Raw genomic sequence first — 26,700 nt, forward strand, 5'->3', positions numbered from 1 at the left:
CGCTTAGGTGGCTCAGCCTGTTAAGCATCCAACTCTTGATTTCAGTTCAGGTCATGATCTGACAGTTTGTGGGATCCAGCCCCGCATGGGGCTCTGTGCTGACAACACGGAGCCCGTTTGGGATTCTCTCTCTCCCTCTCTCTCTGCCCCTCCTCCCAATAAATAAGTAAACATTTTTTGAAAATCGTATCCATTCTCTTATATGTATAGGACAAGTTGAAATAATAGGGCACCTTGCAAATGTTAATTAAATTTAGATTGAATTTGGTTCTTTAGCCTTAAAAAAAAGTTGACAACACTAATGGCCCACTTTACACAAAGTGTCTTATTTTTGGAAGATCAAATATGTTAAAATGTTTTGCCAAGAGTAATTTACAGTCACACAACCTGAATAAAACGCCTTTTCTTCCATTTAATTCTTTCCAGCAAGGCTATTGTTTAAAAGAAGTAATTTCTGAATATTGGCCTTTCTGGTATAATGGGATTTTATTAACATGTAGACAGTACTCTTAGCTGTCTGGACCTATGAAGCCAACATGAAAATGCTTTTCTGAATACTGATGACTCTTTTATATGTCATCCAAGCCATGCAACAAATTCCCTCTTTAAACATATACATACTGTTTTCAAAACCACGTTCACCTTATCTACTCAACTTCATTTGCTTCTCCCCAGGCATCCTTAGACTAAATACTTGCAGTCTGAAGATGCTTTGTTCTATTCCCTCAACCTCTTCTCCCTCCCCTCCTCCTCTCCTTCTTTCTTGGAAGCCTCCCCTGTCCCTGACTGGGTCCCCTTGCACTTCCTGCTATGACACCCAATGACTATCGCTACCGTAGAAGTTAAGATGGAATATTTTAACTGTTCAGCAACTCTCTCCCCTCTAGACCACCTGCCTCTTAAGAACAGGGAGCATGTCCTCCATGTCTGGGTACCTGGCATCTAGCCCAGGGTCTGACACACAGCATCTTGTCTCATAAAGGACTGAATTCCCATCGACTCGCCCACTGGCCTCTCTACTGTCCTATAAACAGAACTTGTGGCACGCCTGGGTGGCTGAGTTGGTAAATATCTGACTTTGGCTCAGGTCATGATCTCCTGGTTCGTGAGTTTGAGCCCTGCATCAGAGTCCACTTTGGATCCTCTTTGCTGTCTGCCTCTCCCCCACTCTCTGCCCCTCCCCTGCACACACTCTCTGTCTCTCTCAAAAATAAATAAACATTAAAAAAAATTAAAAACAAAACAAACAAAAACCCAGAACTTGCTACTGACTACCGTTCTGCTCCTTCTCTATAACTTCCCATCCCACCCTACCCACCCAGCCAGAGGGGATTCTCTCCCTTCAGCAGACAAATCCACCTCTTCGTGGCTACTCCTATAGCTCTTGGGGTCTCTCCCTCTTCCCAAGCTCAGTATCAGGAACCTACAATTTGGCACCAGGCTTTACTGTATGTATGATGGGCCAGATCATTCATCAGGAGTATTTTCCCTAATTAAATCTTGACTTAGAGTAGAATTTACCTTAATATAAATAATAATTTTCTAAAAGGTCACTATTTGCAAATGGATGGGCTGCTTGAAAATCCTGAAGTTCCCCAGCCCTAAGAGTGCTTTAGCATACGACCTCGGAAACCACCATGCTTTCAGATAAGGCTGAACTCCAGAATCCCTATATGATCTGTGACCCCCCTGAGTGCAGAGATAACGCCCCATGCTGCTCCCATTTCCTCCCATTCCCAGCATAAAGCCTTCCGTGGGCACCTAAATATTACTGATATCATTTGACAGCCATGTGGAAAGAAATGAGACATTCTCCTGCATGTGAAGATAACTTAGTTTCTTATGAATGTGTCTAATTGATGAAAAACAAAGCAGACTCCAAAATCTAGTATCTAAAAGTTTTTTTTTCTTGTTACACTTGTCAAAGCATCATAGTTATTTTTTTTCAGTTCACTTGCTCTTCCTCCTCCCCTCCCCACATGCACACAGGTTATTACACCTGTATGCTTTCCATTTTTAAAAGAAGGAGTAAGGCATTAAAGGGACCCAAGGAACAGATCTGTGTTCCGGCGTAGTTTCTTACTCGTATGACTCAAAGCCAGGCAGAACATTTTTGTTTTCCATCTAAATTTCTTAATATGCAAAATTAGTCACCATGTACAGTTCAACTTCCCCTACTACCTATGGGAATGTTGCAATAAGTAATATTATGTAAAAAAAAAAAAAAACCCAAAAAACAAAAAAACCACACCATGTCACTTTACAGAGTTAGTTTTTATATCTTTGGAGAAGCATCTGTTGCAAAAGCAATCCCTACTCTTTTGTCCAAGTTAAGAGATCCTGCTGACACACTAAATAAGGAGACTAAGCAGTGTAGTTAATAAAGCCATGGAAACTAGGGGGGAAATTCACTGATTATGGTTATTAGAGCAATTAAACACTTTGGGAAGATTACATTAAATTTCCATTATAATCACTTTGTTTTCTCTTGCTTCATGACTGTGTGACAATTTTTTGGTAGGTGTTCTAGAAAATCAAAGTACAGGAGGAGACTCTTTTGTTGTTGCTGCCAGTATCACATCTGGGATGTCACTGGAATCTGCGGAAGCATGAGTAAAGAAAATGTGATCTTTGGGGCGCCTGGGTGGCTCAGTCAGTTAAGCGTCCAACTTTGGCTCAGGTCACGATCTCACGATTCGTGGGTTCAAGCCCCGCATCGGGCTCTGTGCTGACAGCTCAGAGCCTGGAGCCTGCTTCAGGTTCTGTCTCTCCCTCTCTCTCTGCCCCTTCTCCACTTGCAATCTGTCTCTCTCTCTCTCTCTCTCTCTCTCTCTCTCAAAAATAAACATTAAAAAAAATTTTTTTAAAGATTATAAAAAGAAAATGTGATCTTTGAGTTTGGAAGTCCTATCACACAGGTCACACTGATGAAAGGATTATTTGCAAGCAAAACTCTCACATACTTATCTCTTCCTTAATTTCAAAATGTAGTTTGATGTCAGAAGAGAATCTCTTAACTAAGGAGGTAAATAAAAATGAGGAGAATAGGAATAATAAAGGAGCATCGTTTTAGAGTAGGTATAAACCCCCCTCCAAGAGGTTATAGGAATCACAAGAAGCCTTTCCAAATGTGAACCTCCACAAGGAAGGTGGGATGATTTAAGATTCTTGCTAAAATGCTCTGATGTTTTAATCTGCTACAGTGGGTGATGTAGTTTCACAGAATTGTCAGTTAAAAAAACTTATTGGGGGGAGGTGCCTGGGTGGCTCATCAGTTGAGCATCCAACGCTCGGTTTCGGCTCAAGTCATAATCTCATGGTCCATGGGTTCAGGCCCCGAGTCGGGCTCTGTGCCGACAGTCGGGCTCTGTGCCAATCCTGCTTGGGATTCCCTCTCTCTCTGCCCTTCTCCCACGCGTGCTCACTCTCTCTCTCTCTCAAAAATAATAAATAAACTTAAAAAAACTTATTAGGTATAGCTGTATGTATTAACCTCTTAACTTGAAAATAGTTCAAATTCGAGTGACCGCATTCTCTTTCCACAAATCTAGGTATTTATTGAGCTTTATCACGAAGTTGGGATATTGATTGTAGAAGGCACTGTACTCTCAACAGCATTTGTCTTATTTTTAAGAAGTCAAATTTTAAGAGCTAACATATTCCAATTACAGCAGCTACCACTACCACTAAAGCTACTTCCTTCCTTCTCCCTCCCATCCCCCTCCATGCCCTACAGTTCTCTCCCCACTCGTTTTCTTTCCTCATCCAGAAGCTGCAAGAATCAAAGTTTCAAATTCCTTTCTATATAGTAACGCAATTTCTGGCCACCATAGAATGAAAAAACCTTTTTCATTTACTATAGATCATGCTTTTTGATAGTAAATTTATTTATTGGGGCTGAGAATAATTTTTATTATATTTTATAGCATTCCATTGCTAGACACTGCCTCTGCTATTATATGCATGATACTTACCCTGGCTTTTTTTGTATCTTGATGTTCTGTGGTTTGTTCTTTCGGTTTAATTCGTTCCCATTCTTGAACCACTTGAACTTGAGAGAGGAGTATTCGGAACTGGTCTCACACCGAAGCACTAGTTTAGAGCCTGCAACAGACTCCTGGCTTCTCATCTCTTTCAATCGGGGAGGCAAAGCTAAAAAACAAAAGAGAAGGAAAAAAATTTAGATCATCTTCTAAAGAGAAACATTAATTTTAGGTGAGCTGGATCAAGACACCATTCCCAAATGTTTTACTATCTGAGAGAGAAAGACAGAAGGGGGGAAAAAATGAGTCAACCAAAATGGATCTCAGCTTGGAGAAAAATAAAATGCCCAAATATAAAATATACTTGGGGCAGGGGAGAGCAAGGGGAACCTAGACTATAAAATAGTCTAAATGGTCAATTCCTCAATCTTTACATTTTTCTGATGCCATTAAAAATCCTGAACAGTGGTTATTTCAAAAAGACAAAAAACTATGCTAAAGGAGAATACGCAGCTAGGCCATTATGACTAATATTATTATTATTTTAAATTCCAGTATAGTTAACATACAGTGTTATATTAGTTTCATGTGTACTATATATAGGCCATTATTTTGAAAGTACGTTCACATCTCAGATCACAAATAATCTTCATCATGGCTCTGTAAATACGTACAGCAGGCCTCATACCCATTTTTTAAATGGGGAAGTTTAAATTCAGAGACGGGTAAGTGACTGACTTGTTCACGGTTACAATGTTTCTGGAGAGTCAGAGTTAGACGATGCTATCATCGGAGGTGACCAAAGGACAAAGAGAACTCATAACTCTTAACGACGTTCCTTTCTTCAAGAAAGAAATTCTTTAGCGACATCACTTTTTTTATTGGGCCTCAGGCTGGTGTCCTCCATGCAATGAATGACCATTCCAGATGACAACCATACTCAGATCAAACTGTCAGTTTGATTGGCTTTAGCTCTTCTAAATCTTCTCAACAGAGACTGGAAGTACTTAAGCTGTGCATTACCTGGTAGAATACCTTAAACACCTATATACCAGTCTTATTTTAAGCAACACAGCTTAAAAGAGTATCTGTTCTCTACAGAAATATTTATGGATAAAATGTTATACTATCTGAGATTTGCTTCAAAATAAAATGGTGGCAAGGAATGGATCGGCATAAAAATGAAACAAATTTCCCAAGAAGTTGGTCCATCATTGTAGAAGTCAAGCAACGATTCAATATAGTAGGCCTGTTTTTTTCATAATAAAAGTGGTTTTTTTTTTTTAAATAAAAGCATAATGAGTGGACCTTCCTCTGCACACGCTTCACTTAATAATCAACATCACAGAATTTGAGCTCTCAACACTGTTTCCGCTGAGTCTCAGAGAAGCCAATTACGAAGCCCACTTCTGCTCTAGGTCAGGTATTAACTTAAAACCCCAGCAAATAAGACTGGTCTCCCTGATTCAGGGCATAATGATTCACTGGGTGTGGTGACCAGGACACCAAGGACAGCCATCAGAGCCATATTAGACACAACCAGGAAACCAAGTTCCCTTCCTACTCAGGGTTTGATTGTTTTTCTACATTTCTGCCCTTAACCGAGTAAATCAAATGTCAGGAATAAGCATAGGAAGGTTCCTACAAATTATAGCAAAAACCATTTGAATGCTGTGATTTCTTAGCAGTGCTCCTAAAAATCACGTCCCCTTTTTATTTATTTGGAGCCTAGGAGATGTCGTGGAGAAGTTGGCACTTAATGTGGAGACACAGCGGCAAGGTAGAAAACTCATGTCAGCTGTTCTTAGTCTTTGATACCTGATTATTTTGTCTGGTTCTTATTTTCTGACAGCTTGAGAATAAGATTTACTCTAAGCAGGTTTTACAGGACTCTTCCTTTTTAAGCTGGGGTTCATGCATCTCTGTTTTGGAGGTTTTTAAAGACAGACTAAATTCTCATCTCTCTGGAATAGTGTCTGTATGTTCTTATTAACTCTTTAAGGCATCTTCAATTTTTGTTAAGCCCAGCGAAGGGTGTTAAAAAAAAACAAATCTGCTGTAGCTAAATGGCACCAAAGAAACTGGTTTACACGTATTAAGAAAAATAAATCGTCTCACTATTTTATGTATAAACTAAAATAACTAGCTTGACATTTTTTTGGTTTTCACTGAGTTTTACATTTAACTTGGCATGCCACCCAGACTCTCAAGGTTTAGTCCCTTGCCTTTAAGCAAAATGTTTTCACTGAAATATTCCAGATATCCTTAACTCCCAATAAGCACCAGGTCCCCTCACCCCACAGCTCTAGACAATTGCTTATCAATACAGCCGGAAGAGAAATGTACTAGACTTTATGCTCTTGAGTTTGACTAAACAATTTTTCATAAAATCATGTGCATCTTTTTCCTTTTCTCTCATTCCCTTTCTCTCTCCCACCTCTTCTTCCCCTCCTGTTCGTCTATCAATCAATCTCTTGGTTTCAAATGTGAGAGAACAAATCAGACAAATTCAAAATGGAGGGATATTCTGCAAAACAGGTGGTCTAGGCTTCAGAAGTGTCAGTGTCATGAATGACAAAAGAAGACCGACCATGAGAACCGATGCAAATTCAAAAACATGACAAGTAAATGCAATGTGGAGCTGTCACTGAATCCCGTGTCGTGGAAAACACTCTGAAAGATAGTAATGGGACTACCTGGGCAATTCAAATCTGATATCGTATCAACATGAAATTTCTGTGATCACGCATTGTGGTTACACAGAAGGTCCTTGTTCTTAGGTGGTATCTGCTGAAGAACTGGGGGTGAAATGTCACGATGCCTACAACTAAATCTCAACCGATTCAGCAAGTAAGGAAATACACACTTGCATGTGCACATAAACACACTCACAAAGAAAGAAAAAAAAAGGCATCTTGGTTTCTCTTTGTTTTCCTGCCTCATTCACCTGGTCTTTCTGCAGTTCAATGAAAGGCTCAGGATTTCATTACGTTTCAATGCCTTGGCTAAGTTTGCCGTCATGAAGGAGATTCTTGGGAAGATTTGAGTTTTAATGTACAAGTCTATCTCCTAAAATGATATCCTCCATTCAAATTCTGTGAGTGAGACAGCCCTGAAAGCCTCAGATGGCTCAACCTCATATCCATGACTTTGGGGCTCCAATTTTGCTAGGTCCTTCGGTGCAAGGAAAACAATCACTCATCTGGAATGTCAACATTTATCCTTTCTTTTGGGGTTTCATGTGCAAAGATGTACACATCTGTTGTCTTTAAGAGATAATCTGTGATGTGGGGCGCCTGTGTGGCTCAGTCGGTTGAGTGTCCGACTTCGACTCATGTCATGATCTCGCAGTCCGTGAGTTCGAGCTCCGCGTCGGGCTCTGTGCTGACAGCTCAGAGCCTGGAACCTGTTTCAGATTGTGTGTCTCCCTCTCTCTCTGACCCTCCCCCATTCATGCTCTGTCTCTCTCTGTCTCAAAAATAAATAAACGTTAAAAAAAATTTTTTTTAAAAAGAGATGATCTGTGATGTAGTGCTGCAGAGACCTTCAAATTAGAAGGTCTTTCTTAGCTGAAATATCCACTCCTTTAGCTGACTCTGTGTATAAACATTTCTTAATGATTCAGGTTTCTGGTATACCTCTATCGACTAGCCTGAGTTCCTCCCTCTTGCACACAGTTTCAAGTACGTCAGAAGTGCAGAAGTTCCCAGCTATTCTAACTTTGCAACCTTCAAAGTTTACTTGCAGTAATGGCGCCTTCTGTATCCTTCACGGGTAACAACCTAGGACATGAGGACATTCGCCTTTCAGGGAAGAGCTCTTTGAAGGAGTTAACTCAAAATCCCCCAGAGCGTAAATGGAGAAACACACCTGTACAGCATCAACACACCTACACAACCACATCCTTGGTCCATGGGTGTTCTCTTGTCAGGGGTACCTTCCCCGTATGTGCCATACAAACTTCCTCACTCATTCTTGGTGGAGCCCAAATTCAAGGGTCCTGAAGGCTTGGCAACAACATAAACTCTTCTCTGTCTTCTTACATAACCACACTAATGGAACAGCCCTGGATATTTCACAGACTCCTAACAAAAATGCAAGCGAATACTGAGCACATATGGTTTGTGCAGTTTTTCCCATCTATCCCTAATGAAATAGTTTTCAAGACATTTTCTTTTATTAGATTATAAAATAATAACTATATTTTAATGGAATACATTTTACTCTGTATGCTTCCCAGTCAATGGTTTACTCACATGAAATAATCTTGTTTATTTCATTAACAAAAATCTACTCCACCAAGTACTTTCTAGTACTCAGATGTAACTTTATAAGGCCAGGGGTCACTTCTAAACTGGGAGAGCAATTTTTTAACGATGTACTTGGATTTTAAAACTGGCAAAAAAACATGGTATTTGCCTCTCAGTCCCTGGCTAAGAGTAAATGGTCCGTTAACTAAAAATTGCTTGAAGGCAAAACAATGCTAAGTTAATGCTTTGGATGTAGTAAGTGTTCTGAGAATCTCTGACATGATTTAATTGTATTTGGTCTGCCACAGTTCAAAATTTCACTCTCAGTGTGTTTCTGGACAGGCAGGAGTTCCACACCCTGAAACAATCTAATGATAGAGCAAGTTCTAGACAGTCTTTGCCAACATCTATTTCAAACTTGCTTGACATTAATATGAATGCATCTACACCCTTAGAAATGTATCAACAGAGACAGACAGTAAAGTGCAAAAGAGAATAGCCTTTAAAAACAGAAACTCAAAAACCCTCAGAGCAATGCCACACACTTTACAGGCATTTCTTTTTACTGGCTTTCAGGGTTTTACAGGCTTTTAAAAGATCACAAACACACTCTTCTGACTCTAACTCATGCAAGCCGTCTGTTTTTGCACTTGTGTTTCTTATTTGATATGTCATGCAACGTAGAAAAGAATTGTGGTGGTAATCCCCAAATCTTCATCTTACATCATGACCACACAAAAATTTAGGGCGATATATTCATTTATTCCAACAATTTAGTGTGTGAATGAATATCTATGCTAAAGGTGAAATAGGTAAAATGAACCGTTCATCTAAATGACCCTCTTGTTTCGATCTACTGCGCACGTATTTTTAAAATACATTCAGTGCCGTTATATCAAATATTGCACTGTATTGTTAGAATGGGAAACAAATTTTAGCACGTGTACGGAACCAAGATACGCTGAGGGCATGTGACACTAGATAAGCCGCTGTTTCTGTTTTTTGATGGAGCTGCCAATGCAGAGTTAACTCCTATCACTCCTCTCCACGTTTAACCGTGCAGTTCATCTGAACAGCTTCAACACACTGAACAAATTAAACAGGAAACCTGCAAAATATTATCAAATAACAGTGAGCTTTCTGCTGCGATCCCAGAGAAATCTTCCCTACACACCACCTTTTAAAAGCCTGACATCACACACGTGCAGATTGCACGGTGAAAATTGGTTGTTAGTTAATGAAAGCCACACGAATATCATCAATCAGTCCTCGAAGTAGAAGGATGTCCCTTTTTTGTAGTCACGTTAGAGGTGAATAACTTACTGCAAAAGCCTCCAAAATTCCTTTCCCGATCATATTTCTCCCCCGTTGAACTACCTTACGGAGAAGATTACGGTCAGGCACAGAGTGGATAAAGTTTATGCTTTGCCATCTGGTCTTCTCAGCTGGGCTCACAGATTTAAGCTTAGAAGGGAAAGTGTGTCTTATCAGGTTAAAATTTGTAAATATAGCTGTGTAAAAGGCAGCAAGTTCTGGTGGCAATGACTCCTAGGATTACAACCACTGTTACTGATGCACTGAGTGATCTTAAGTTAGGGGAAGAACCACCCAAGAAGGTCACCATTTGCTGCCGCATATGGGGACACCGTGCTCGCACTGGCCCATGCTCCAGCTGAATCAACCTTCAGAAAGACTGTTCCTGACTCTGGTTAACTAGAGTGCCCTGCGAGCTAAAATGGGCCTGCTACTCATCCCGGTGTATTCAGCAAAGATATCTGGAGGATGAGACAGAACACGTGGATGCTTTCATGTGAGAAGAAGTCACCATAAAATTCAGGGTTTTATTACAAATCATTCTCAAGCTGACTCCATATCATTGGCACAAACCGAACCTACCCAGTGAACACCTGGGGATTTTGCTTCAAACTACAGTTAAGATAACTGGACTCCAGAAATACCATTGCAGCAGGGTCCGTGTCCAACTCCTTAAATGCGCAAGGGTGTGCACGTGCACTACCGAATAATACCATTGAGCACACTGAATAATCCTCATCACAAATGCGTGGGGCGTGTCATTACACAGCATGAAACAATACAATTGGGGGCCATATTTCAACATCTTCTAATATTCACAATGGTGGTATCTGCACCCCCAAACTTGGCTTCTCACTAGTGTTCACTGTGATCTCCCAAGCATATCAGTTTCGTTGGTGGGGACTTTTCCACATGGATGTGCTCAAAGTATCACCTCTCACAGTTAACTGTCACAAGTGATGGATAATGGTATGATTCTTTTAAATGCTCCATTTGAGGGCATGAGCCCCAATCAGCCCCGTCAAAATGTTTGCTTATGCTAAGATCACAGAAAATGATAATTACAGTGTCCATCTGAATACCACACCCATCAGGCTGCACTGAAAAAAAGCACATGTACAGAAAGAGGACCATTTAAGGAATTTATCCCTACCAAATGAAAGGACAGGTAAGAGTAGTTATTAGTAGGGGGCCACAGTCCCTAGTCAAAGGATTAGGCTATCGAGGTGTGCGCGCACGTGCACGCGTGTGTGTGTGTCCATTTGGATTGGCGCTGCAATCAAACATCCAAATGTCTAAATTTATTAGACGGAAGATACACAAGATCTTAGGGGCCTAACACCAAACAGGACCTCAAGTGCTTGCTAAAGGGTAAGGAGGACGAAAGATCTAGAAGATGCTGAGAAAGTAGAGACCCAGGTCCAAAAGTTATTCCAGAGGCCTCATCTACCTTCTCAAAAGACTTTTTATTGTCTGGAATGGAAGGGCCCCGTGACATTATTTTTTGTGTGAATGCATTCCACTGGGCTAGGACTCTTCTGTTCTCTGCCACGTGATGCCAAGGAAAAGGAAATGTTACATCTAACTGGAAAACTATCAAATAAGTAGTAGTCTCTACTTTAAAATGTTCACGTTCTCCTGTATTTCTCTTATCTGATCATCACTGTTTGAGCGTTCTCTGCTTGAACTCTGCCTCAGCGAGGATCCTGGTCATTGTAACCATGTCCCTTCCTGTGACACTCAGTGTCCTATACAGGAGTCTCCCCAGAGGCCAGGTGTTTATCCACTTCAGCAAGAAAGGCACACACATTTAAATATTATCTCCTCCACCTTCCAATCAAAGTTGATTGTCTTCACTGATTGACCCCAATCTACAAGGTCTAAGCTTTCTCCCTTAACTATTAAGTGTGCTTTTTCACTGATGGCCAACACATATCCCCACATTTATCATTTCTCTGCAACAGTTCTAGTATGTATTTCATATAAGGAGGGTAACCGTTTCATTTTGCAAGTGTGGATATAGGGAGTTATACTGGAACTTGACATTGCCCTATGTCACAAGGCTAATAAGATGTACACCAGGATTTAGACCTGGGACTTTTCTGTCCAACAGGGTGCTTCGACACAGCTTGAGGTGGAGGCAGGAAAGGGGAAGAGGAGAGTAGACTAAAAATGGGATTGATTATTCCATTCCATCATAGCCACTATGGTAATTTTCTGTTTCTCATAATAAGCTATATAAACCAGATCACCTCTCCACGTGTGTCTGTGAGAGATTTACAACATTGCAAAATTCTACAGGGGAAAATAAGTGCAGATTTATTAGGTAAGAGAATTTTTCAGCCTGAAAATTGATATTACGCTTGTTGAAATTAGCAATCTTCCTCCTTTATACAGTTCTGTGAGTTCTTTGCCCAGTATTTCATAACTTGAGGGCCAAAAATAAAATTATAAAACTACCATAAGAGTGTTCCAAAAGCCTATGAGATGAATTTAGAATCTGGCCCTCTTTGGGGCATCTGGGTGGTTCAGTCTGTTGAGTATCCAACTCTTGATTTCAGCTCAGGTCACGATCTTGCAGCTTGTGAGTCCGAGGCCTATATCAGTCTCTGTGCTGACAGTGCGGAGCCTACTTGGGATGCTCTCTCTCGCTCTCTCTCTCTGACTCTCCCCCCACTCTCTCTCTCTCTCTCTCTCAAAATAAATAAATAAATGTTAAAATAAAGAAGAAGGCCTTCTTAGTACTTTCAACAATAAACTCCTTTAGAGTAATAACCGCTAACACTTGTTGAGTACCTATTATGTGCCAGGCTCTGCTCTAAGAACTTTATGTCCACTCTTTTAAGTTTTATAACAACTCCAGGAGATAGATACGTTTTACTATCATTATTCCCAATTTACAGGCGAGGAAACAGAAACAGAGAGGTAGAGTAACTTCCCATAGTCACACAGCTGGTGTATTGCAGCACCCATATCTGGACCCCAGAAGTCTGACTCCAGTGTTTCTGCCCTTAATTACTAGGCGATAAACAATTATTTGCTATGTTGTTGATGTTCATAGTTCAAGTGTCAAATTTAATTTATGGATATATTAATAGTGACCATAGTTTCCTGATTAAATCTGGGAGGGTAGCACGTGACAAATCATTTCTACACATACTCCAAGTACCAAAAGCGTCTGCGACAGAAAGTAGACACAGAAATTACTGAATTTTCTAAGCAACTATGACAGTTTCTGGGGAAATACAACCAGACAGAACACTTGAAATTGGCATACCAGAACAATTTTTTTTGAACTGTGTGACTGTCATCTGTCAAATGCCACGAAAGTAAACCGTGCTCCGTGTCACTCCCAGGTTCCCTGAAACTCAATAGCCCTCGTGTGAGAACACAGCAATAAGAGGGTCGTAATAGATTAGTGCTGTTCTTTCAAGGTGTCAAGGCAACACATCGTGACAACGGATGCTGGAGTAAATCACAGCACAGTTGCGGGCAGCTTACGGTAAGCGTTCACCAGGCCTGCCTAATTAAAGCTGTTCCCAATGCTGCCCGCAATTAGAGGAGAACCTCACTCAATGGAGATAATAGAAGAGGTCCCACAAGCTTCATCTAAGGCCATCAATACACAGGGTTAAAATGGATCCATTACAGTTTGACCTAACTGATGGGCAGCAAATTTCATTTGACATCAGTTTGTAAATTTGATCTTTTCTGTTGTCAAAAAGCAAGGCTTTTTCCTTCATTTGTTATACATATCTGCCCTACTCTGCCCCAACATGTCACTTAAAAACAGAGAAATGGAGAAATATCTAGTTACTGAAAATCTGATATTGTATTTATTTATTTTCTTACTGGAATGAGGTTTCTCTCTTCTGGTGCTAAAGTAAATTTAGCACATCAGCATGACCTTGATGTGTTAACATTTATCTTCATAACCCTTATTTCTTTGTTCAAATTAAATTACAATCATTTAATTGTTATCACTAAACTTCTCTTTTTCATTTGAAAGAAGGAATTTATGTAGATAGACGTTCTAAACTAGAGAAAATTCCCAGGTAAAATGAGTTAGCACTTGATTAGAATTAATTTCAAACAGTGACAACTATGTGAAAACTTTCCAGTATGGCATAAAATACGGGCATAAAACCTAAAGCATCGCTTATGAGCAAAGCCCTTTACTGATCTACCAGTGTTAGTTCCCCATGACCTATTTTTCACATAGCCATTTCAAATTTATTCCTTCTGTGAAGAAGAAAAAAATTTAGCAGCCCTAATCATAAAATAAATGCATCCTTCCAGGATGTTGAAAATCTATTTCTTTGCTATGTAGGCAGGTCAACTTTCCCGGCAACCACAGGTTTCTAACTTTTCCTTTTTTATTCACAGACAAGTTATTAAACTGAATGACCCTGAAAGGTACATGATGCCAGGATTGAATGGAACCTTCCTGACTCGCTGAGGCCCACCAGATCAAAGTTAATTTTCTCTCTGCTCTGTTTACTACAGTTTTTATATAACCAGTCTTGCATCCATTCTTACGTAGGGCCCACATTTGACTTTCCGAGGATCTTTAAAGCTTGAGTAGCTCTTTGCATTTTTAAGCAGATCCACAGACAACCTAACAATTGAATCCTTATCATTTTACTTCTACCCCACAGGAAAGACCAGGGAAGACAATTTTCTTATCTTCAGGTTCCCAGGGTCATGAATTTGTTGAAGAGGTGGAAAGTGACCACAGTCAAATTAAACAGACTGTTCGGAGTGAGAAAATCTGTACTGTGTTACATCATCACCGATCATCTAAAGCAATCTCATTTTGTCACCTATCTTGCAGAGCTCCAAGGCTGGGATGCTTTCCTGTACAGTCCTTACAAATCAAACTGTAAGATTAGAGCCAAAGTAGTCTGGTTTCTGACAACATACACACGTGCGCACACACACACATGAAGACATGATTCACAGCTTCCCTTATTTTGTATAAAAAACAAATTCATTAAACCATCTTTTGAAAATAAAAGCGAGCTGCTTCCCACCCATTCTGAGGTAATCCCTTGGTTCCTAAATTGCAGTCACGTTTTCTCAGCACAAAGATTCACAAACACTACACAAAAGGAACTTAAATGAAGCTTTACCTAACATGTCAACACATAGCTTTCATTTCTTCCATAACGACTGACAAACCACTAGAAATGCCTTTCGTTTGTTGTTATTTACAAAGACGTCTAATTAGATTCTTTGCTAATAGTTTCTAGTCTACGAATTTAAATCCCCAACTCCACGCAAAACATCCTGCACTTCTCCCTCTAGCTTTTGAGAATCTCTATTAAGGATAAGAATGGGGAGTCAGCAAACCCGGGGTCCAGAGCTTATTTGGTCTATGGGATTAGGGAACCACATAATTACTCTGAACTTCAATAATCTTGTGCATAGAAAGTTGGGGGTGCGTGGGGAGAGAGTAGCATCTGCCTTATCTATTTCACACAGTTGGGAAAATCTAATTAAAAATGGTTGTGAAAAAAAATGGTAGTGAAAACGCTTTGTATCTTAAAAAAAAAAGTCACCATTATTAGTGCTGATTTGACTACCATTATCCAGAAATCACCTGAAAAGTTAGAAAATATTAGATCCTATGCATGCAGATGGCACAAAATTACATAATTAACCTCTGACAAACTGCATATAGCTTTGGTCATTCCTTAAGACCAAAAAAAAAAAAAAAGGCAGCTGGTAGCTATCAAGAGGGGTCACTATAATGTTCAAAGGTAAGGGCTGCCAGTGCAAAGGAATAGATTCAACATTATAGAATCCTAAAGACTTCCTACAGGAAGGCCAAGGGAGGAAAGCAATGGGTCCTTAAAGTCATCAAAATTTTAAAGTCACAGAATACTACAGTGAGTGGCAAACCCTTGAAGCATGAAGCAAGTAGCCTTAGAATTAAAAAAGGAATGAAGTTTTGCACAGTAAGAAGTATGATTTGGAAAATGCTTATTCTGGGCTGTTGTACAGGAAAGTGACTCAGGAAGCAGCATACAGGATGAAAAGGTGGGCTTTGGAGGCAGGCAGCCCAGCTTCCTGCTCCAACCTGACTCATTTCCTTGGCCCTATGTGAGCCTCAGCCCCTCATGCGCAAGGTGGGTTTTACCTCACACAGGATGGAGGGAGAGAGTTCATGGATGGAACTAAAACAGAGAGAGCTCAGGGCACCTGGGTGGCTCAGTAGACTGAGCATCAGACTTTTGATTTCGACTCAGGTCATGAGATCGAGCCCCAGCTGGGGCTCCACATTGGATATGGAGCCTGCATCAGATTCTCTCTCTCTCTCTCCCTCGCCCACCAGAGCGTGTTCTGTCTCTCTCAAAATAAATAAGCATTAAAATAAAATTGGGGTGTCCAGGTGGCTCAGTCGGTTAAGTGTCCAACTTGAGCTCAGGTCATGATCTCATGGTTCATGAGTTCCAGCCCCACATCGGGCTCTGTGCTGACAGCTTGGAGCCTGGAGCCTGCTTCAGATTCTGTGTCTCCCAGTCTCTCTGCCCCTCCCTTACTTGTGCTCTCTCTCTCTCAAAAATAAGTAAACATTTAAAAAATTTAAAAATAAAATAAAAATAAAACAAAGAGAGCTCATGGCAAGGTTATTAAAGCTGCCTTCAGGGAATGCAACTTTCACCATCAGTGGCCTACACTGGGCAGAGTCTGACGGCATTTTTTGAACTACTAGCGCTTGGCCTACTGTTCACAAAGCACTTTCATACATGATCTCACCTCAGCGTAAAAAGGTGTACTGTGTATAAGATCTGTAGCTAGATACTGGTAGTATACTATACCAATATTAATTTTTAGTTTTGACCAATATCCCAAGAGAATGGGAAACGGGATGAGGGGTATATGGGAACCCTGTCCTATCTTTGCAATTCCTCTATAAATCTAAATTATGTCCAACCCCCTCCCCCCAAGTACACTCAGGATGGTTTCCCCAATTTATGTATTTTTGAATAATAAGTTAAGTGTCCCTCTTTTACTGTGCTCCCATAAAACCATTATGATTCCTTTTAAAACACTGCACTTTTATCTTTATAGGTGCTTGTTTCACCAAGGAGACAGAAGACTCCTTTAAGTCAGGGGCTTTTTTCTTGTAATTCATATTTTACCCTAGTAACCAGAATCCCACTTGGTAGTATTTGCTGAATAGATAAACTAATTAAAAAACAAAGTCAATCTTGAGTCAAGTACTCCATACCAAATGAGTTTCTCTTTAATGCACAAGCTTCTCTGATGCTCAAGGTTTGTTTAAAAATATACTGGCTTTATCAGGGTCATCATCACCTTTCTTATTCCTATTATATTAACCAATTGTATGGTCTCTTTTTAGCCAAACACATTAGAATATACTGAAGACCTTCCAGAATACAAATAGTATCCAGATCCTGGCTCATTCTTACAGGTAACTGGCTTTATTCTCTTAGAGAATAAATATTCTCTTGATTTCTATTCTTGCAACAAATATTAATGTGTCTATTAAATGGATACCACTGTTTTAAGTACTCAAGACACAGACCTAACTGAGAAAAACAACATTACTATCCCCCTGGAGCTTACAGCCTGTGGTGGGGGCAGGAAGAGAGGAACCTATTAACCAATTAGACAGCAGCATGATTTGTGAAATAAATTCTCTAACTTTGCGATCTTTGTGGACTTTTCTATTTAAATAGAATTGACTTTGAGAATTGATCGCCAAACCCATATACAACCAACTGATGTTAATAAGCCAACCCTTACTCAATGGATAAAATGGCATTTTGAAAGTTACATTCATGGTAACAGATTATTTTTCTTATCAGAGCAACTAACTTATTAGGTAGGCTTTCTCTGCATAAATTATATTCTCAATACTTCATTACACTATGTTAAACTTTTACCACATTAGTACTAAATATAAGTGATGAACTATACTTGTTAAAGACCTGAGTCAGGGGCGCCCGGGTAGCTCAGTCAGTTAAGCATCTGACCCTTGATTTCAGCTCGGGCTTTGTGCTGTCAGCACGGAGGCTGCTTGGGATTCTATCTCTCCCTCTCTCCCTGCCTCTCCCTCACTCATGTTTTCTCTTTCTCAAAATAAATAAATAAACTTAAAAGATAAAAAATAAATAAAAGCCTGAGTCAGACCGGAATTCAAATCCTATTCTGCCACATGCTGGTTGTGCAACCTTTAGTAAATTATCAAAATTCTCTAGGCCTCAGTCTCCTAAAATGTAAAGTGAGATTAAAAAGAACCCAGTTCATGGTGCTTCGAGGTGAACAAAACAAGAGGAGACAATTAATGTACTTAATCCCTGGGTGTCACACAACTGTGCAACGATACAGGTGGTATTCTTATTATATCATGACTTGTTGAGTTTTAGCAGTTTATTAAGCTTTCTAAATTAATATAAAGTTTTTAAAATTACTGCCCACCTAGAGCCGACACCAACGAAAGCATGTTCATTCCTGTTATGGGCAAAATAATGACCTACAAACAGGTCTAAATCCTAATCCCTCAAACCTGTGACTATGTTGCCTTTCCATAGCCAAAGAGACTTTGCAGGTGGGATTAAGGTAAGGACCTTGAAATGGGGAGATTATGGCATGGTATTCAGTGCACCCCATGTAATCATGTTCACTCTTAAAAGCAGATAATCTTTCCCTGGTGTAGTCAAAGAATGGCCAAAGATGTGATGTTGCTGGCTTTAAAGTCCGAGGAAGGGGGCCGCAATCCAAAGAAAGTAGGCAGCCTCTGGAAGTTGGAAAAGCCAAGGAAACGGATTCCCTCTGAGAGCCTCTAGAAGGGAATGCAACCTTCCCGACACTGTGACTTAGGCCAGTGCGACCCGTCTTGGAATCCTACCATATGGAACTCTTAAGATACTAAATGTGTGTTGTTTTAAGCCACTCAGTTCATGGTAATTAGTTACGGCCAGCAGTAGAAAACAATTATCGTTCCCAAAGAGAAATCAATTGTGTTGATTTTCCAATATTAAGAACTGTGTAGCTTTATCTCATAACATGGAACATAGGACCTAGTTTATAAAAATAGATACACCATTGGGGTGCCTGAGAGGCTCAGTCGGTTAAGTGGCCAACTTCGGCTCAGGTCATGATCTCACAGCTCGTGAGTTCGAGCCCTGCGTGGGGCTCTGCACTGACAGCTCAGAGCCTGGAGCCTGCTTTGGGTTCTCTGTCTCCCTCTCTCTCTGCCCCTCCCCTGCTCACACTCTGTCTCTCTCCTTCTCTTTCAAAAATAAGTAAACATTAAAAAAAATTTTTTTTTAAATAGATACACCAAGGTGAGTAGAGACAGTAGCTATGCATTATTTCACCCTTAATATCCTCGTATTCAGGGTCTAAGAGAAGGCTCCACACCAAAGGAATCACAGACCCCAAGGCACGGAGATTGGCTCAACCCCAGAGACTGACGCCAACCAGTTGTGGCCCCATCAACCATTCTCTCTCTCTGGCCCCTGTTCCCTGTTCATAAAATGAAGACATTGGATCATCTTTCAGTGCTATTAAACTCCAAAGTGAGTCAGGGAACTCTTTTCTCCTCCTTTTTGTACACTGTGTTTTAAGAATTTAAGAGCAGAGTCACTGACCAAATTTTTATATGTAAGCATGTTTTACGAAGACTAGCATCCCAATGGCAAAAGTATACCAAAAAAAGACAGGACTTTTACAGAACTTTCCAAGGCTTTCAAAAACCCAAACCTAAACACTAGTAGAAATATGCTTAAGTTTGACTGCTAAGGTAATAAAATAAGATAAATTATTTTTCTAATGACTTTACTATTTAGGTAGCGATAATTTTCTTCTCGATTTTTAGAAAATATAATCACTTAGGAATATTATTTAATAAATAACAATTTAAACAAACTCCTCAAAATTAGATGTTAGGGATTAACATTACATTCACTTCTGGATTGATGTCTGATGAAATCCATCACTTGGGAATCCTACGTCTTAGTTCTATGACCTAATTTCTGTTCCTAAGAAGCTATTTCTTGCATGGCTTTGGTGTACCTCAAATATCTTACACAACACAAGGGAAAACTGTGGGATGGGACCAAAAGCAGTGCAGCAAGTCTGCTGAGTAATGATCTATCTACAAAAGGGGAAAGATCACCCTGAAATAAGTTATAAAGTACAGAAATATGACACTTAAGAACCTAGCCTAGATCAAGCTTGTAGACAGGTCATGAAGGCCATTCCTAAATAACTGTATTGTCAGCATTTTCTGAAAACCAAATTCATCAGCAATGCAGTGGACCCCTTTGATTTAATCATTGGAAAGTACCTTCCAGGACTCAAACTTTAAGAATTTTACCAAGATGGTGTCCAAAAAAAAAAAAAAAAAAAAAAAAAAAAGAGGAAGCAAAATTTCTAGAGTATTCTGCTACAGTATGTGTTAATGTAATGAGTAGGAGTAAGTAAGGACACAATATTAGCACATTAATGATCTGAAGCACTAAGGACAAGTTTTCTTCTGAAGGACAAGATTAAAGAGACAGCCTTAGTAATACATGGAGATTTTATGAAAAGAGAGCTGATATTACACGGATGTTCACTGAAAGTCATGGCTGGTTTACTGGCTTCAAGGACTGATACTTTTTCCACTAGGGTAAGCTATCTGGAGAAACTGATGATACAGGTGAGAAGGCTGCAAAAAAGATTCCCCTGGTTTTGTAAGAAGTATAATGATGGCATGTGCCAGTCTTTAAAAAAATTTGATGAATAGGGGTGCCTGGGTGGATCAATCGGTTAAGTGTCTGACTTTGGCTCAGGTCACGATCTCACGGTTCATGGGTTCAAGCCCCATGTGGGGCTCTGGGCTGATGGTGCGGAGCCTGCTTGGGATTCTCTCTCTCACTCTCTCTCTGCCTGTCCCATGCTCATGCTCTCTCTCAAAATAAATAAATAAACTTAAAAAATGTTGATGAATAAGTTAATACTGATCTCTGCCAGAAGAGAATGCCCAAAGACCAAGGTCTGCAAAACAGGTATGGGTCTCAGATTTAAGGGTATAAAGATATAACTAAGTTGTTGAGAAGAAGTATTCTTGGAGCCTTCATTGTGCTATAGTTTCTCATCAGGAGCAACATGATTCTTTTTTTTTTTTAACGTTTATTTATTTTTGAGAGAGAGAGAGAGAGAGAGAGAGAGACAGGGCATGAGCAGGGAGGGGTAGAGAGAGGGAGAGACACAGAATCCGAAGCAGGCTCCAGGCTCTGAGCTGTCAATACAGAACCTGATGCAGAGCTCGAACCCACGAGCTGTGAGATCATGACCTGAGCCAAAGTCAGACACTTAACCTACTGAGCCACCCAGGCGCCGCAGGACCAACGCTATTCTTGTCGATGCTCTACTTCCAGTTCCGTAAGTTTTCCTCTTCACCTTGCACCACTTTTCCCAGAAGCCCTGTTATTTTTAGTGTGTGATTTTGCTAAATAAGTTTTTTCTTTTTTTTTTTTTCAGGGGTGCAAACATGGAGCTACAGCAGAAATATGTGCAAATAAAACAGGGATCTGTCAATGGTCCTGCAGGCTCCTAGCCCCAAGCCAGAGGTTCTCGAAGCTTGTGTGCATACAAGTCACCACGGCAAGTTATCCCAAATGAACATGAAATAGTCATAGACCTCATCAAAAGACTCTTAATCACTAGAGGCAAGAGACAAGCTTACAAATGTGCTCTTCCAAAAAGCATCCCAGATGATTTTGATACAGGTGGTCTGGGCACAACATTTTCAGAAATATCACAAATGCTCTCAGGGTGCCATTCTCTCCAAAAGTTGTTCGGAATTTATAAAAAGTTAATGCCCACGCCATTAAGCCTTTCCAGTAAAAATAGATCCTTTTTTTAAAGTGTTATTTTTTATTTTTGAGAGAGAGAAAGAGAGAGAGTGCAAGCAGGGGAGGGACAGAGAGAGAGGGAGACCAAGGATCTGAAGCAGGTTCTGTGCTGACAGCACAGAGTCCGATGCGGGGCTTAGACTCACGAACTGTGAGATCATGACCTGAGCCGAAGTTGGATGCTTAACTAACTGAGCCACCCAGGCACCCCCAAAATTGATACTTTTTGAATGCTTACAGAGTGCTGGGAAAAATCTGGAATCTCATAGAAAGAGACAAATGTAAATTATTAAGAATTTGTAGGGGCACCTGGGTGGCACAGTTGGTTATGCATCTGACTCTCGATCTTGGCTCAGGTCATGATCTCACAGTTTGTGTTTGAGCCCCGCGTCAGGCTCTGAGCTGATGGTGCAGAGCCTGCTTGCGATTCTGTCTCTCCTCTCTGCCCCTCTCCAGTTTGTGTTCTCTAAGTAAATAAATAAATAAACTTAAAAAAAGTTAAAACAAAAAGAATGTACAAATTCTTTTGATTTATGATTCAAGTATGTATGTAATCGCTACACCCAATGTGGGGCTGGAACCACAACCCTGAGATCGAGTCATGTGCTCTTCCAACTAAGCCAGCCAGGCACTCCGGGAATTTTTACATTCTTATGAGAAGTGTTATAATGGGTGGCATGTGCTTTGTTTCCTACATGGTTTGAATTGTAACCCTTGATATCTAAAATAATAGTTAACTAGGAGGCAGTTCTGGGTCTTAAAAAATATCTTTTTGGAAAAAAAAGAAAGAATATGAAAGCAAGAGAATCAGATATTCCAAAAAAGTTTTCCTGAACTAGAGACCTGCATGCCTCTTTATGTGTTATGAGAGGTAGACCATTCTCTATGCAAGGGGACAGTCCTTTCATAACATACAAGGAACTGACTTAAAGTATATTGTATTAATCAGGAACAGATTTAGCTGGGAGAGTTCATATGGAGGTTTGCTTAGAGATATTTTTTGCCTAATCCTTGAAGCTATGTAACAGAAAGAACTTTAAATTTGTGCTTTCCCTAAGATGAGTATATGTCAGCTCCCAGATTCGATGACTAGATCTAGAAGTGGCACTTGTAAACTAGGAAAGGTATAAAAGCTCATCCTCAGAACTACTTTCACCTTCATTAGAGCATCCAAGCCTTACCTAGTGTCACCCCTGAATCTTTACAAGAGCATTACCTTTACATCTTTTCCCACTTTATACTTCTCTGCTGGCAACCACGAGCATTAATACCTGTGTGGATATAAGTATCTTCAGCTTAGATCTTTCCTTTGAAATTTTAGATCTTTTTTAGTGTTGCTTCTCTGGAAAAATGGCGCAAACATCCATTCAGGTGAGCAAATCTATTTCTCATCTACTTATGACCTATATCAAGTCCACTAAAAAATTCACCCAATTTTACTACCACCCTACCCGCCACCCCAACTCATCCCCAAGCCTTCCTGGAAGGGAAATTCTGAAGTAGAAATTGGGCAATAACCAGAGCCAATGAACTAGAAACTAGTCAACTATAAAGCAATCACAAAAGTAGGGAAGAGGGGAAAGAAGAAGCAGGCAAACCACAAGGGCAATTAAACATCAACTGAACTAAAACACGCATCCTAGAAAAGGGGGAAGTAGCCAGAAAAGAACGCTCTTCATGAACGATGACAATGCCTGTTACAGATACTCATGCCACAGAGGCAGGCACAACCAGTAAGAAAACATGGCGAAGGGTCAGAAGCTGGAGTTAGAAGGAGCGGTATTCCTGGGTGGGGATCCGGGAAAAGGGTTTGTAACCTGCTATTTAGCTTTAGTCTACGTTTAGCTTTAGATTTGTAGGCTCATTTCTGTTCCTCAACGGCCTTTTGAAGGCCTGATGAAAACCGCCTGAGAATCCAGATTCTTCATAAAAAGAAAGAACTGGCTGGAGAATATACGCAATTCCAGTTAAGGAAAATTAGAATAAGAAGTGTTAAAGCAATAATAACTGTAAATAATAACTCTTCCAGGGATATTGTAGAGCAGGGGGAGGCAAAATATGGCCCTCACGCCAAATCCTGCCCACCATCTATTTTTGTGCATAAAGTTTTATTGGAACACAGTCACGTTCATTTGTTAACGACTTGTCTATGGATGCTTTCATGCTGGACTTCAGAACTGACTCTTTATAGAAACGTTTGCGGACTCCTGTTACAGAGTACCAATAAGTCTTCATAAAGTATCTACAGGATTTCATCTAGCAATTAGAATTGGCTGGCTTTGCATGGACAGACTGCAGAATGGGAATAATTTAGGTAGAATCTGCATTTTGAGGTCCAAGAATGAACTGAGTATACAGAGTGGAATGTCCAAAATATTATCTGTGAATGAAAAGGCAAGTAACTCCCCATCCAGGTAAATCGAGAATGCCATGACATGCCTATGATAAATGCTGACATTACCTAGTTCAGGCAAAAAAACCCTGCAAGTAATATATAGGCCTAGAAGTGGTACTTGTAAACTATAAAAAGTATAAGAAAAGGATGGTGAGAAAATCAATCCCAAAGTAAGAAAACAAATTTGTTATGAATTTGTGAATACTTGAATTATTTTATATATATATTTAGTGTATATTAATTCTATTTGATGATGATTTCCTACATAGAAAAAGAGAAGGGACGATTCACCGAAACCCTGACTGCTAGAAACCCCTTGGGTAAGGGGAGTTACCAGAAAGAAGAAATGAGGCCTCTAGAATGTAAAATCAGAAACGCAATCATGAGATGTCTCAACCACTTGGTATCTGAACAACTGCATCACCCAACAGAGCAAATTCTGATATTACTGGAGTAGTAATTTATAAAGTCTTTTATCCTTTTTAAAATATTTTTTAATGTTTATTTTTGAGAAAGAGACAGAGACAGAGTGGGGGAGAGGGAGGGGCAGAGAGAGAGGGAGACACAGAATCCAAAGCAGGCTCCAGGCTCCGCGCTGTCAGCACAGAGCCCAACACGGGGCTTGAAGTCACGAACCGTGAGATCATGACCTGAGCCGAAGTCGGATGCTTAACCAACTGAGCCACCCAGGCACCCCGAGTCTTTATCCTTTTATTTAGCATTGGGCACAAATGCAGGAGAGGTAGATGGCTGACAGGCCCCTAATGGTCTGTCAATGATTTTCAACTAAGTTAAGATGAGTGAGATAAGATGTAATGTAAATGTAAGAAGGAATAATGCATTGTGATTAAGCAGGAACTACTTCAGGGCTGTAACTATTACAATGGATTCTTATTTTGGAAAGAATGGATTTTTGGCTGAATGAATCAAAGCTGGACAGTAACAATATTAGGAGACAACTGATTCTGTACCTTTATGCTGTATGGACATTTTGTCCAATTTGTTCCTGGAAGGGCTCTGCGATCATTTACATTGTCTACGAAATTATGCTGAGGCTTTTTTTTTAAAATGGGGATTAGTACAGAAAAGGTAAGTGACGTTAAAACCAAAAAATCGAGAAGCTGAGGAAAACAGATTTTAGAAAGACTCAGGAAGTGCGACATGTGTTGTAAATATTTCTACAATGTGTCGCAATTATTTCTTTGAAAGGGGGAAATGAGAATTATAGAAATCAATTGGAATGAAATACTTTGAGTAACATGTCAGAAGACAAATTTTAAAATTCAGGCAACATAATAATATACCGACGATAGAAATAAAAATGAACATAAAGAAAAAGGGTTAGTAATGAACTGCATATAAAAATTGCATGGGGTTTGGAATCAAATAGTTGGATTGAATTCCAACTCAGTATCTATTTTTATTGCCATATGTATTTTTGTGATTTTTTTCTAAATACGTGTTTATTTTAAGAGAGAGAGCGCACTCATGTGTGTGCACGTGAGAAGGGCAGGCACAGAGAGAGAGAGAGAAGGAGAGAGAGAATCCTAAGCAGCCTCCACACTTAGCGTGGAACCTGGTGTGGGGTTCAATTTCAGGACCGCGAGATCACAATCCAAACTTATATGAAGAGTTGGACGCTTAACTAACTGAGCCACTATATTTGTGACTTTAAAAAGATATATATGATTACTGCCTATAATTATTTATTAACTGTGAGTTGTATCAGTATAGAATTTATTTCTACCTAACCCTTCTGAGTAACTCTACCGAATCTAAGACTTGTATACGATGGCTGAACTGAGAAGGTGGGGAGACACTGAGGCAGGACCCAAACAGAAAGAAGACACAGTCAAAACCTTGAAGACAGAACCTGAGAGTTAACACCTCCTCACCTGTGCTATCAAATCATGATGGCCCTGACAACTTGGATACAAGGCCAGACCTTAAGTGAGGGAGGGATGATGCTGAAAATCTCCTTGTACACACATTGTTTAGAACAGAGCAAAATGAGTTTATAGGCATCTCACACTGCAAAGGAACAGAGACCCTAAAATACCTCTAGTGAATAAGGGATGCTAATTAGAAATTAATAATAGAGCCCAGCATCCATTGTTACTAATAGATGTCCCTGTTTTATCTTTAATTAGGAACACTGTCTTTATTGTTTTATTTTATTATCTATAAAAATATTTAGAAAGGCTATGACAAGTTTACTCCTACCTCTTACCTTCAATTCTCTTGACCCAACTTTCCTACCACAGGTTTTTCCAGTACCTCACCAGGCACAGATCACACGTCCATCTATATATGCACCGCCCATACATTCACTCATAAACTATACTCATCTCCCATATGCAATAAGCAATAACAAACGTCCTTCTCAGGGATTTCGTTCAAAGATTAACTTTCCGGGGATGATGAACTCAACGCATATTGGTATCAATCTTATGCACTCCTGTCCATTACCAATACTTGTAATCATAATTCATATTAGCTTAACTACCTTATCATTGATTACTAGAGCATCCAAAATCATCAATAATTCAGTTATGTATGTGATCTTAAAGAAAGCTTTCTTTCAAAACAAGGGCTGATAGCCAGGACTTCCTAGCTAATTCTTAAGTTAACTGAAAAATTTAATGAGCAATGCTGTCATATTTGAAAGTATTCTGGTTGAGATGTATTCATCTTAAAAAGCTTAATAGAGTAGAACAAAATAAACTTATTTAAACATTTCTAAGTTTTTTTCTGATGAGCTGAATAAAGTTCAAGTAGTGGGTAAACACAAAAAAGGGTAAAGGCAAGACCTGCTCTTCTTGGAGTTTATGTGTATAACTAAGAATTTTGTTAAAAAGCACTCCATGGCATCATTAGAATAT

At 39.8% G+C, this 26,700-nt stretch overlaps 1 protein-coding gene across 2 annotated transcripts in view; it reads right to left on the bottom strand.

Moving 5' to 3' along the window:
- NRG1 (neuregulin 1) overlaps positions 1-26,700 on the bottom strand; it is a 1,107,867-nt gene that overhangs the window by 168,550 nt on the left and 912,617 nt on the right. For both annotated transcript variants that reach the window (XM_047090541.1, XM_047090547.1), the window contains exon 2: positions 3,975-4,152. In XM_047090541.1, coding sequence (XP_046946497.1) covers positions 3,975-4,152 — 178 coding nt within the window. The remainder of the gene's footprint in view (positions 1-3,974; positions 4,153-26,700) is intronic.

This window comes from Lynx rufus, unplaced genomic scaffold (genome assembly GCF_022079265.1).
Source record: "Lynx rufus isolate CCGP_SWC_20201006 ecotype Redwood Valley unplaced genomic scaffold, mLynRuf1.p SCAF_3, whole genome shotgun sequence".
NCBI lineage: Eukaryota > Metazoa > Chordata > Mammalia > Carnivora > Felidae > Lynx > Lynx rufus.